This window comes from Pteropus alecto, unplaced genomic scaffold, assembly GCF_000325575.1.
Source record: "Pteropus alecto unplaced genomic scaffold, ASM32557v1 scaffold195, whole genome shotgun sequence".
Classification (NCBI taxonomy): domain Eukaryota; kingdom Metazoa; phylum Chordata; class Mammalia; order Chiroptera; family Pteropodidae; genus Pteropus; species Pteropus alecto.
This window is the reverse complement of record NW_006438073.1, coordinates 10,522,432-10,536,146: the sequence shown is the minus strand read 5'-3', so window position 1 is coordinate 10,536,146 and position 13,715 is coordinate 10,522,432. Positions and strand designations below refer to the sequence as shown.

The 13,715-nt window shown below is 39.6% G+C and overlaps 1 protein-coding gene across 2 annotated transcripts; it reads left to right on the top strand.

The window, feature by feature from the left end:
- Positions 1-106: 106 nt before the first annotated feature.
- On the top strand, positions 107-12,586 carry TCTE3 (t-complex-associated-testis-expressed 3). 2 transcript variants are annotated; one of them, XM_015591853.2, is made up of 3 exons: positions 107-280; positions 7,641-7,847; positions 12,315-12,586. In XM_015591853.2, the coding sequence occupies exons 1-3, from the start codon at positions 173-175 to the stop codon at positions 12,423-12,425; spliced, it is 426 nt and encodes a 141-aa protein (XP_015447339.1). In that variant the 5' UTR covers positions 107-172; the 3' UTR covers positions 12,426-12,586. The 2 variants fall into 2 exon arrangements, 1 of the variants encoding a protein (XP_015447339.1); XR_003047269.1 differs by having other exon boundaries at positions 141-6,116; positions 7,641-12,586.
- The last annotated feature ends 1,129 nt before the right edge of the window (positions 12,587-13,715 follow it).

Below are 13,715 nucleotides of genomic sequence, written 5' to 3'. Positions count from 1 at the left end.
CCAGGCGCCGGCGCCGCAACGTGACGGCGCCTCGCCTCGCCCCGCCCCTCCTTTCGGGCCGCACTTCCGGCCGGCACGGCGCAGGCGCGAGACTTGCGATCTCGCGGGAAGCGGCGGAGGTGGTTGGCGGCCTGCGAGTAGCCGACGCTCGGCGTCCCTGAAGGAGGGCGGAATGGAGAAGCGGGGCCGGGGCGCGGCGGCGCCCTCGAACCTGGCACCTCAGCAGCCATCCGCGGGGCCTCGGAAAGAGAGGAGGCCTAGCATGTTCGAGAAGGAGGCAGTGAGTGCGGCGGCGGCTCCGTCGGGCGCTCCCTGTCGCCGAAGCCCGTGTCCACTGGCCGGGGGAGCAGGGCTCTTCCGGAGGCGACCCGAGCCCGAGCGTGGGCCGGAGCGCTGCGATTGTTGTGGTTCAGACCTTGGAGCAAGGGCTACGTTCACCGATGGGGAGAGCTTTTGCGAGAGCTTCAGCTCTCTTCACTTGCTCAGCTTGCAGATTTCCTAAGAGTAGCATAAGAGGTTACTGCATAATTTTAGTATATTTAGTGCCGTCCAACAAACCAGAGGCAGTTTTACCAGCCACAGATGAGCGTATGTGTGCTGTATTAAAAAAGGGAAAATATCTGATCTACTAAGCAGAATAATGAGATATTTTCAGATTTTAAAAACAGCAGCAGACTCAGTAGTTGAAGAATATAGAGGGGGAAAAATGTGGCGCTTATGTCCACTAACGTCTAAAATTGAAAATGTCATTCGATTTTATTGGTGGTATTACACCAGGATTTCTATAGTCTGAAACTATTGTAATCAAAATTCCCATCTTTTATTGAGACAGGAAAAAAAGAATTATTCCAAGGATACAAAATTGTAATGATAGAGCTGAGACTAGATACTGTGTTGTGGTCCACTTATAATGGTTTCTTTTCACACCTACTTGATGGGACCCATAATTGATAGAATGAAGGAGAGAGAACAGGCAAAACACTCATTTTGAAGATCCTAAAACATTTCAAACAAAAAGAATTCTCAAAATAGTCATAGCAACATTTCAGGTTCTAATAACGGCTCTTTGGTGTCTGCGTTTTACAGAAGAAAGAACAAACTAAGGGAAAAAATAGGCAAAGTTTACTCAAGAAGAAAAAGCAAGGCTAGGAACCTTACTCTATTGGACTTTAAATTTTATGCTCCCAGAAACTGCTGTATTCCTGGAAATAATTCTGAGTAACAGGTTGCCTGGAGTTTAAAAAAAAATCTATTTTGAGGCAGACAAAGGTGTCTTTTATAAACTTACCGCATACAAAAGATCTGAAGTGGTCTTGAAAAGTAGGTAAGCCTGAATCCAAAGGGAGATGCATAGGTATGCTTGGTATATAGGCTAAAATCTAGGACTAAAGGGTCATGGACCAAGGCAGTTCTTGCCGATTTGATATGGTTGGGATCAATACAGCTGTCTTTAAAATTTAGCTTCCAGAGGTAAAAAATTTAAATAGACCAATTACTGGAAAGAGACCGAGAAAGGATTCTGCAAATGCTCATTATATGTACCTGAGGACGATGAGTGTGCTAATGAGTCATGTCTAACTTTCAGGTAACTGATAATTCCCATGTTCCTGAGCATAGGAAAAATCAGGACACAGAATTTAATCAGTATAAACATCTTTTAATTTTCTGGCATCCATTTTTTTTTTCTAGTATCTCAATTTTCCTTTGTAGAATTAACTAATTTCCTAATGGATATAGTTTTGGTGGGACTGTCAGTCAATTTCCTTAACTTTGCGGTGAAGATAAGACCAAAACTAGGCTAATTAGATGAACCGTTTCTGGAATAATGCAAGGAAATGGTTAAGATTAATTCAAAATAAGGATGGCATGCTGAAATGCCTCATTGTCTAGTAATTTAACTTTCTCTTTTATTCTGTGGAATATCTTTCCAATTACATTTTTGCTTAACAAGGAGTTAGTTCTTATTGCTTGCAACCAAAGATCCCAAAACTTTAGATTATCAAAAATTGAAAACTTGATTAGTCTCACTTGAATACATATATTTGAAAATCATAAATCCTAGCAAATAGCATTTAGAAATACATTAATGTAATGGCATCTTATGATCAAGCTTAGTTTGTTCTAGGATGATAATTAGGCTCAGTGTAAGGAAATGGGTTAAATAATTAAATTCAGGTGTTTTTAGTAGCTGCAAAAATTGATTATATTTTAAATCTATTCCTAATTTTAGAAGTGATTACTAAGATTTTCCCTTAATAAAAGGGTAAAATGCTCTTAGAATACTAAATTAAGCCAATAAGATATAAGGAAAAAATGGTAAGAGACGTGAGTTTTCAGCGTATTGGAATCTCTAAGTGTCATTTTCTAACCATGCGTGCATGCTCTTTCTCCAAGAGAATCATTGCATTTGGGAGTTGTATCCCTTAAATATGTTGGAAAAGGAGATGGCAATTGACCCTGGAGACAAGCATTCTCTTAATAATTTTTAAAAAAAAGGGTTTTGTTTTTTAAGTGGTTTAGGGAGTTGACAATGCCTCTCTTCCCCAGCTAAAACTTAAAGCAATCTGATAGATGATCAAAACAGCAAATTTGTTTCTGATGAGGGACTTCTTCTGTCAGCCAACATGGAATAACTCCTATGAGAAGCTACTGAAAATAACAAAATATATGAAGCAGTTGTTTCCATTGGTTGGATATAAGGCAGGACAGGGTAGTTTTCTCTGAGGGAGGAGAAATAGGAAAGGTAAGCCCCAAGATTCCCTTTAACTTACTGAGGAATCCCAGCCCACATCTTATGGAGAGGTCTCCCTTAGTTCAGAAGCATTTGCGAGCCAGGGTAGGTCACAGTGGCATGAGTCTGCAGAATACAGTATTAAGAGACAGCTGTAGAAATAGCTCCAGATATCTGCAGAGGATTTTCCTCAAATTTCCAGCATAGTGAACTAGTACATCTGGTGTGAAAACTACCTGTGGCCAAAAAAAGAACCACCCAAAAGGAGCAGAAAAAGGAAACCTCTGACTCACACAAATAAGTTTGTGTTCCCGCCAGTAAGAGTGGAAAGCCATGTAAATCATTGGGCATTGGTTACAGTGCTAAGTGTATTATCTCAGTAGTGGGGGGTGGAGGTGGGGGAGGAGTAGCCCTAGACTTAAAGATTTCTCTAGTCTGGCCTATCAAAGCTTAAAAGCAAGCCTCAAGAAGGTAGTAACTGTTTCCAAGTTACTACCTTCTAGAAGAAAGCTCAAGAATGCTTATGGGATTTCAAAAATATACAACAAATAAGGTGAAATTCACAATGTCTGGTGTCCAACTAAATACTAGCAGACCTATAGAAAAGCAGGAAAATACAACCAAGAAACAATAAATACGCCCAGAAATGATGCAAAGGTAGAATTACTATAAAAAGACACAAAAGTAATTATTATAAAATAGTTATTGTATTAAATTAGTTTTTATTAAATTAAAGCACCTAAGTAATTAAATTATAAAACATTATTACAATCTATATGTTCAAGCATGTAGAGAAAAGATCGATCATTTTAAATCCAAACTGCTACAGATGAAAAATATGATGTCAGAGATGTAAAATACACTGAATGGCATTAACAGCAGATTGGACTGCAAAACAAAGGATTAGTGAACTCATAGACAGCAATAAGAAAACCTGAGGAAAAAATATTAGGAGACATCAACGAGCTACGGGGAAATTTCAGGCAAAAATTTTCAGTCCCCAAGTGAAGAGAGGAAACTGGAAAGTCAAAAAATATTTGAAGAATTAATGAGAAATTTCTAAATTTGAAGAAGCTCGATGAACTTCAAGCAAAAGAAAGAAAATTATGCTGAGACATGCAGTAATTGCTTAAAATCAGTGACATAAAACTAGAAAATCAACTAGGAAAAAAAAATAGAAAGGAACAAAGAAGAAATGACAGCAGACCTTTCAGAAAGAATGCAAGCCAAACAAGACATCTTTAAATTTCTGAAAGATGCTTGAGGAAAAAAACACCAACCTAGAATTCTATACTCAGTGAAGATAATCTTTCAAAAAACAAAGAGAAAATGAGTTTTTCAGACATATGAAAGCTAAAAGAATTCCTTACCAACAGACCCACACTATCAGAAATGTTAAAGGAAGGCTTTCAAGAGGAATAGCATAGGAGATGTAAATCTAGACAAAGAATAGAAAGCAGTGTGTGAGTGGTAAATACGTTGATAAGTGTACAGATTTTTCTTATTTTTAAATTTATTTTAAGATAAATTACTGATGAAATCCAAAGTAATAACGTATTGTTGAGTTTATAGCACAAAGACCAGAGGTGGGGGGAGGGGGAGGAAGTATACCATTGCAAAGCACTCATGCTATATATGAAGTCATTTAATATGATTTGAAGGTTAACTGTTAAGTTAAAGATATATACTATTAACCCTAAAACCACTACAGGAAAAGAATAAAGCTAATAGGTTAACAAATGACATGAGATGGAGTCATTAAAAATAATTCAAAAGCACAAAAAATACAAGGAACAAAGAACAGGACAAATAGGAAAACAAGAAATATGGGTTTAAACAAATGTCAACCCCATTAAATGCAAATGTTATAAACATCCCAATTAAAATTCAGAGATTAATGGACTGGTTATAAAAACAAAATGAAACGATAAACTGTCTACAAGAAATTTTACTATAAAGGCACAGATTGGATATAATGAAAAAGATGAAAAAAGATACAATGTGAATACTAATCAAAAATGCTGGAGTGCCTATATTTAATATCGGAGAAAATACATTTCTAAAGAGAATTATGAGAGATGAAGAGGATCATTTTATGATATTAAGTCAGTTTATCAGAAAGACATAACCTAAAATCAGAGCTTTGAAAAACAGGAAGCAGAAGGACATACATTGTTTGCTGAAATACATAATTGCAGTTGTGAATTTCAGCACACATCTCTCAATAATTCATAGAACAAGCAAACCAACTAGTAAGGATATAAAAGATGAATAATCAAATTTGAACTACTGGACTTCTATAGAATACTTCATGCAATGACAGTTGAATAAATGTTCCTTAGAAGTGCAGATGAAACATGACTAAGATACAAGTCTTGGGACGTAAAACGGGTTCCAATGACTTTAAACAGATTCAGATCATACAAAGTATATTCTCATCACGATGGAATAATTTAGAAATCAACAAAAAAATGAATGAAAAATTGCAAATTGATAAATGACAGACTTCTAAATAACCCATAGGTAAAAGAAGAAGAAAACACTTTGAATAAAAATTTAAAAAAACATTTCAAAAATTGTTGAATATAGTTAAAGCAGTATGCGGGAGAAATTTATAGCCCTAAATAGCTATATTAGAAAGATTTCAAATCTATATTTCAACTATCAGCTCAAATTAGAAAAAGAGCAAATTAAACTCACAGTAAGCAAAAGAAGAGAGGTAATAAAAACGGGTAGAAATTAATGAAATAGTAAACAAAAACAAAATTAATGAAATCAAAGATGATAGTTTGGAAAGAATAAAGTTGGCAAACCTCCAGCCCAGAGGCTGGCAAGTGCATTCTGTGGGTCAAATCTGGTTGGCAGCCTATGGTCTAAGAATGGTGTGTGTGTTTGTAAAAGGTTACCTGGAATAGTGAGAGATGGGGGAGGAAGAGAGGGGAAGTGACAAAGACCATATTTTGCCCACAACGCCTAAAATATTTAAAAAACAAAAAGTGCCAACTCTTGTTCAAGCTGGACTAATCAAGTCAAAAGAGACAATAGCACAATGAAATGTACAAATTTCTTGAAAGACACTTACGGGCTGAATTGTGTGCCCCTAGAATTTGTATGTTGAAACCCTAACCCCCAATACCTCAATGTGAGTGTATGTGGAGATGGTTAGGTTTAAATGAGTCTGTTAAGGAGGGCCCTAATCCAGTCTGACAGTGTCTTCATAAGAGGATATTAGGACACAGGCACGCCAGGGCCAAACATGCCCAGCAGGATGATTCTCCTCAAGTTTAATGTGAAGAGGCAGCAAGAATGTGGCCATCTGCAAGCAAGGGGCCTCCAGAGAAACCTGCTCTTAGCATCTTGGTCTTAGACTTCAGCCTCCAGAACTGTAAGTAAATACATCTCTGTTGTTTAAGGCACCGGGCGTGTGGTCTTTTGTTAGGGCAGCCCTAGCATACTCATAGACACAAACTGCTGTAGAAACATTAGATACCCTGAGTAGCACCTGTATCTATTAAGTAAAATGAATCTGTGCCTTAAAGCTGTCCTGTAAAGGAAACTCCAGGCCTAGATGGCTTTTCTGCTGAGTTTCTACCAAATGTGTTCTGGAAATTGGAAAGGAAAGAATTCCCAATTCATCCTACGAGGCCAGCCTTACCCTGCTATCAAACCTGGAGTAATGACAAGAAAACAGAGCAATATTCTTTATGAACATAAATGTAAAAATTCTTAAAATTATGGTAAATTAAATCTAACAATATATAAAGAATAAAATATATGTACTGCACCCAACATAGGAGCACCTAAGTATAGGAACCAAATACTAACAGACCTAATGGAAGGAATAGTCGGCAATATAATAGTAGGGGACTTCAGTGCCTGCCCTTACACTGATGGTAGATCAGCCAGACGGAAAATCAACAAGGAAACACCAGCCACAAATGACACGTTAGATTAGATGGAATTAACAGATACATACAAAATATTCTATCCAAAAACTGCAGAATACACGTTCCTCTCAAGTACACCTGGAACATTCTCCAGGGTACATCACATGTTAAGCCACAAAACAAGTTTTAATTCAAGAAAAATTAAAATCATAAAGAAGCACCTTTCATACAACAGTGTTATGAAACGTGATTTTATTTTTACAGCAATTACCACTATTTAAATTAGCTTATCTGTTTCCCTGTATGCTTTTTTGTTGTCTCGGTCCTCCCACTAGAATAACTATGAATGCGGAGCCCTTGATTATTAGTTCATACAAGTAGATCAGTGAATTCCTGCTCTTAGTAATGAAGCTCACCACTGTAATTCAGTACCTAGAGCATTTATCTGGACCAATTAGGCACTAAATATTTCCTTAAAGAGTGTTTAATGTCACCATAAATATTGACTGTCAAAAGCATGGGATGATGTATATAACAAATCACATTGTGTTATCTTTTCCACAAGACTTATGACTGTGTTACCTAAATAATTGTATTATTTATTCAAAGATAGGTAAATAAAAGTAAACAACCTGTGGGAAGACAAGAACCACGTTTTCCTGACCTCGGAGTTGGGAGCATGCGCGCTTTCCCTTACGCACCTTGCGCGTCTCCTCACCGCTCAGCTGCCCTCTCTGGAAGCTGCTCTCGCTTCTCTTTCTTTTGCATCATCTGCCATGGATAGTACGTGCATGCACGTTTGTGTTTGCAGATAACAGATACAGCTCAGTAGCTAGCTAGGTATTCTTTTTTCTTCTTTTACCAAATTGATAGTACGGAGTGTGTCAGCGAACCTGAGATTTATCAACTGCGTTATCATAGAATAGCATTACGGTGGGTTTCCAAACTGTGTCACCGGCTGCTTAAATCTAGCATTTCATTTTACAATTGGAAAAGTAATCTCGTCGCCCTCTCTCTTTCAGTATGCACAGATTTTAAGAGAAAGACTGAGGGAATCAATTCATGATGTTCAGTATGTGGAGCCTCCATTTGACGATTCAATTGCCGATATAGGTAAAGAGTGGAAGAGTGCCCTGGCAAAACTACGATTTGCTAACTCATACAGAATGGAGCCATTGAAAAAGTTCCAAGCTTATTCAGTAGAAGCTAAAGTCCAGCAGCTCCTAAAGGTAGGGTGATAGGTATATATGATAGCAATATCTTAGCTGTTGGTGCTTGATACGCTATATTCAGATTTATGGCAGTATAATTGCCCTGATTGATTTTTTATAGCATTTATCTCAAAGTATGAAAGTACTCTGCAGTCCTGCCAAGTCCTCACATCGATGCCATGAGCCAGGTTCAAGGGAACCTCCTTCCATTATTTCATTCATTTTTTCATTATCCATAAATTATCTCTCGGTTTCCGTGTTCCTCCCATAATTGGAGGAATGAATAAAAAAAGAACATGTTGACTATGTATATATGTGTGAAAAATTGGTTCCTGCCTATGCTGAAACATCTTAAGAATAGGCAATCCCTAGTTTAGACTTAGGTTGTTTTCTTTTAACAGACTGAGATGTAAAGTTTATTCGAGACAGACATATGTTTCCAGGCTCGTTCAAAAAAGTTTCTTCGATTTCCTAAAACTGATGCTTTAATACTAACGCAGAGTCATGTGTACTAGTGGCGCCATCTGAAGGCTGCGTTGTCCTGATGGAAGGGATGCCCTTCACCATCTTTCCTGATAAAGGACCGAGTTACAGCTTTTTTACTTACAGAAAGTGTGTCGAGGGACCACTTTTTCTGAATCCGTTTTTCACCTTTGGTCCTAGTTCTGGACCCCAGGCACCCGGGAGTTTTCTGTGACCGGATCCCCTTTGCGGCACTCCCCCAAGCCGAATCCTACCCCAGAGGCGTTCCTTGTTTTAAAATTACCGCCCACCCTCCAGCTTACAAGATGCATTTCTTCAGTAACAACTGATGTGAGCTGGCTATTGGGAAGCAAGCAAATGTTTAATTTATTTTGTAAAAATAATTAATACCCCTTTAATTCTTTAAATGAATTCACCTTTATTAATATAGAAGAATAGTTAAGCAACTTACTCTCCAACCTCCCTCCACTATCACAGATATAGGTGCATTTTTAAACCGAACTGTCAGATGATATGGCTTGTGGCTACAGGAAATAAGTTAATTGAACTCAATGTAATAAAATAATAATTGATTCCCTTCTTCTCAGTTCTGAATATTAATAGGAAGCATTTGTGATGTGAGGGCATACAGTTGTCTGTGAGGGCATCATGTGTCTCTCACTCAGCCCTATCACATAAACTGCGTTCAAATTTATTGAAAATAGTAGGATTTCAAATTGTATTTACATATGATAATTTATAGAATTTCATTGAGCACGATGGGCCTGGAACAGTTTATTGGATATGTAGGCGGATGCTAGGGGTCTTCAAGAAACCAAAGATTTCCTCGGGTTCGAGGAGCACCGAGCACAGTTCTGGGCACAAACAGTATGTACTGGTGGAGCTCATGGCACCGTCCTGTGGGAAGTGCTCACGGTTCATTGAAAAAGGGCCCTTAGGTAGCTAAAGCTTGGGGCGTGGTGGGCAGATTCAGAGGAGAGAATGCATGTGAGTGTCCAAGAGAAAGAGCCACAGCCAAAGGCCTGAGGGAAATAAATACTTCTAGACCTCGTTTTAGATCCAGAAGCATTCTAGAAGGAACCAAAACAGCAACAAGAGAGCCATTTCTTTGGTTTTACAGGCCTATAAAATAGCTGGCAGGAGCCCAAATATTTGTTGCCACCGGAACCCAGATAGTTGGTTACTTTAGCGTTGGCCCAAGTCATTTAATCAAAAGCATGTGCCATCTGCTCGCTGGATGGTCCAGGTCTGCTGATGGTTTGCATGAGGACCCCCCAAACCTGGACTGCAGACCAATGCCAGTCAGTGGCCTGTCAGGAACCAGGCCGCACAGCAGGAGGTGAGAGGTGGGCAAGTTCACGAAGCTTCATCTGTATTTGCAGCCGCTCCCCAGCGCTGGCATCATCACCTCAGTTCCGCCTGAGAGTATCAGGCATTAGATGCTCACAGGAGCACTGGTCCTCTGGTGCCACAAAGGTTGGGGACCCCTGGTTTGCAGGAAAGTATAGTGCTTTACGGCCCACACCTATCTCCCCGCATCTGTACACTAATTCATTAACAAAGGTGATGAAAATTTTTGATTTCCTTGGCATTATCCTGGAGGCCACAGAAAAAAGCAATCAGGTGGAAAGCCATGGGGAGAGCTGAGGAAGACGGGTCCATGATGCATGCTCTGCGTTCAAGTAACCCTTGCTTTAGGAAAACCCAAATCTGAATTTTAGCAAATATACAGATTTTAAAAAGATTTCTTTCTCCTACATAAGGATTCTAAGAAGCTTTCTTTTAAAATTCCCCTGTCTCCCTAAAAACTGTTCGATAGAACAACCTAATAAAAGGAGACTTACAACTTAAAGGTTGCTAATGAAGAGTCACTGAACATAATTTAAAATCCAAAATAAGCTTTCTTTCAAATTGTTATTGAAATAAATTGGTAAGCATTACATTTGTTTAATATTATTTGGTTGGGAACATGTATTTTTTTTTTAAAGTTATATGTATTATTTCGACACATTTTCTACTTGAATTTTTAGAAAATATTTGGTTTTAAAATTAAAAATTTTTTTTTTAAAGGAAAGTCTTAAAGATGTCAAATATGACGATAAAGCCTTCTCTCATTTGTCGCTTGAATTAGCAGACCGAATATTGATAGTGGTCAAAGAATTTGGGTACTACCGTTATAAGTTTATTATAAAAGTATTATTTATTCAAAAGGCTGGTCAGGCAATAAATGTAAGTACCCCCATTGATCTAGCATCTATCAATTAGAACTATAAGGTCTCTCCTCTCTAGTGATTTGATATTTATTGGCATATCTCCAAGGCATTGCAAGATCTTGTGCTTGTGGAATGAAATGATAATTTTGTTAAGAATATGTTCTTTCACTGTATGTTATTTGAAAAGTACTAACTTATAAATGACATTTTTCTATTGATAACTTATTAAATTGTATAGCTAGCTTCCTTGATCGTACCAGTTTTGACAATTTAATGTCATTTAATAATTAACCAGTAAATTCATTTTAGGCAGTAATGGGTGTCAGGTGCTGGGGAAATTACGAAGAATTATAAGACATGGGCCATGATTCTCAAGGAGTTTTTACTCTAGTTGAGAAAATAAAGCGACTCAGTTTAGAGTTTAAGAAAATAAAATAATTTGGGTAGTGTAACAGCTTAGGTCTGAGAGTCCAGTTGGCCTAGATATGAATCCTGGCAGCAACACTCATGCTGTGGCCTGCGCAGGGTTTTTTTAATCTATAAAATGGGGAAGATAAAACCTCTTGCTAGAGTTGTTGTGAGTAACTAAATGAGATTATCTGCATTAAAATCCTTAACATAGTCTCAAGCACAAGAGTCCTCAATAAACAGCGAGATTATTGTTATTATTTACAAATAAAGATGCAAAACCACTAGGCTGTGTAAGTTTCTAGTGAGCTGAGAGTGAATCTGTGGAGCGGGGCACACTCTGCAGGCGTGGAGGAGTGAACTGTGTGTGGAAGCGTGGAGAGGAGGAGGTAGACGGGCAGACAGGTGACTCGCAGGGAGGAGAGAATTGCCACAGGTACTGTGCGTGCACCTGAGTAATGCGGAAGGCCCTTCTAGATGGTGATCAGGGCTCTGGCGAGAGCATTAAGGCAGGGCCAGGTGGTAAGAGTGACCAAGTTGGATTGTCTAGGGGTAGGGAAGGCCCTCTGACAGCTGAAGGGCAAGAAGAAATGAGCTGTGCCGAAGATCAGAGGGAACGCCTAAGCAGAACACGGAGGGCAGAGATGCTGACGCGGGGTGGACTTGCTGTGCTCCATTAACACCCGGGGCTTTTTTACGTGGGGGTCTCCTCGGCATTTTTTTCCACGGAGGCGAGAGCAGACGCCTCTCTAGGGCCTGGCTTGGAAGTTGCACAGTGTCACATTCTTTTGCTCGAAGCAAGTCCCGGTGCCAACTGATATTCAAGGGGTGGAAAATAGACTCAGCCTCTCGATGGGAGAAGCCATAAGTGATCTGTGACCGTTTTAGATGCGCCACAGAAAAGCAGGCTGTAGCCAGATCATGTGTGGCTTCATAAGCGAAGCGCAGGAGTTAGGACTTTGTCTTAACAGCCTCCTGTATGATCAGTGCCATGTCTTCATTTCAAGACACGGTCCTAACAAACTTGTGGTTGAAAATCTTTTAAGGGTGGGAAGAGTAACTGACTCCTTGCGATGGACTGTAACGCAGCAGAGTAGCGTTGCATGCAGAACTGCTGGGTGCAAGTTCCAGGGGGCCTCCCGTCCCCTCCCCACCTCTCTGCCAAGGTGGGGGTGTTAGAGGACCTCCAGCTGGCAGAAGAGAAGCCAGACCCAGGAAGCATCACTGTTAAGTCTTTTCAGGAAAGGGGAAACTGGACAGAGCGTTTTGTAATTATGACTTCCTAAGATACTGATACATCTTTTAAAAAAAATCACACGCGTAGATCTTTAAATTCTTAATATGTTCAACCTAAAGTTGATCTTTTTAAAATTCCTTGTAGGTTGCCAGCCGATGGATCTGGGATGTTGCGTGGGACAGCTGGGTCGCAGCCAAACACGAGACGGAGACTTACGTGGCCTTGGCCTTGGTATTTGCTCTGTATTGTGAATAGTTTGTTACATGGAGTAAAGAGTGTTTGCTTCTCAACTTTCCAAAAACACATGAAATTTATAGATTTGCAAACCTCACAGTAGTTTTAATTAGCTATATTTTTATCTTTAATCGAAGCTTGATAACTTATTTTAACAACGAATAAAAGCTGGATTTCTACCTTCGTACTTACTAGTTATCATTTTTATTAACACTCTATTACCCAAAGTAAAAAAGATATATATGAATATATGATTGCTTAGAGTGGATTATAATATGGGAAAATTATTTATCATTCTTAAATTTAAGAAAATTATAATTTGCTACAGGAAATTATGATATCACCTTATAAAGTATCAAATTAAGCAAATGTTAAGATAGATTTTGGAAAACTTCTAAAGGCAGATGTATTTTGAATGATACTCGAATACGTCGTGTGCATTCTTTCGAAAAGAATTACCAAGTTTGAAAGAAAAAGTATTAAATACTTCCCTAACTAATACCTCTCCCCAGTCAAACGCTTCCAGACGTGTGGTCTTTCTATTTGTTAGTCTGATAATTAGGCTCTTTTTAGACGCAAAACCCAAGAAAACCCAATACATTATTTTTTTAAAACAGAGGAAAATTGTATTTCCCAGGCGTTTGATCGCAGATCCAGGCTCTTTGTCTTCTCCTTGCAGACCTCCTCGTTACATTTGCTTAACTTGACAGGATTTAATCACAGTCCCATGACTGGACTGGTCACGATTCACTCCTGGGGGCTGGGGCCGAGCCCACTCCCCGAGGCATATGGCCGTGTGAAACCAGCGGAGCCAGCTGTGAGTGGTAGTCATGTCCACTGCTCTGGCTAGGAGCAGGGGTAGGGCGTGGGGGAGGCAGCCCATAACGCATGTGACAACCCGCGAGGTTTTCATAGTTATAAGCCACGCGCTGCATAACAGCGTTTGGGTCAGTGACTGACCACATGCACGTATGGTGGTGGTCCCATGAGACTGTCACAGAGCTGAAAAATTCCGATTGCCCAGTGACGCGGTGGCCATCATAATGGTGTGGCACCACACAGTACAGCTGCCTGCGGTACTCCGTACAGTAATGTGCTGTCCAGGCTTGTGGCCAGGAGTAGCGGGCCACACCTTACAGCCTGGGTGTGTGGTAGGCTGGGCACCTAGGTTTGCGAAAGTGCACTCTGATATTCCTACAATGACAAAATCGCATAATGACGCATTTCTCCCGAAGCAGCAGCTGGCTGTCGGGCAGGCAGACTTCGGAGACACTGCAGCGCAGGTTCAGGCCCCCACAGGAAAGCGAATAT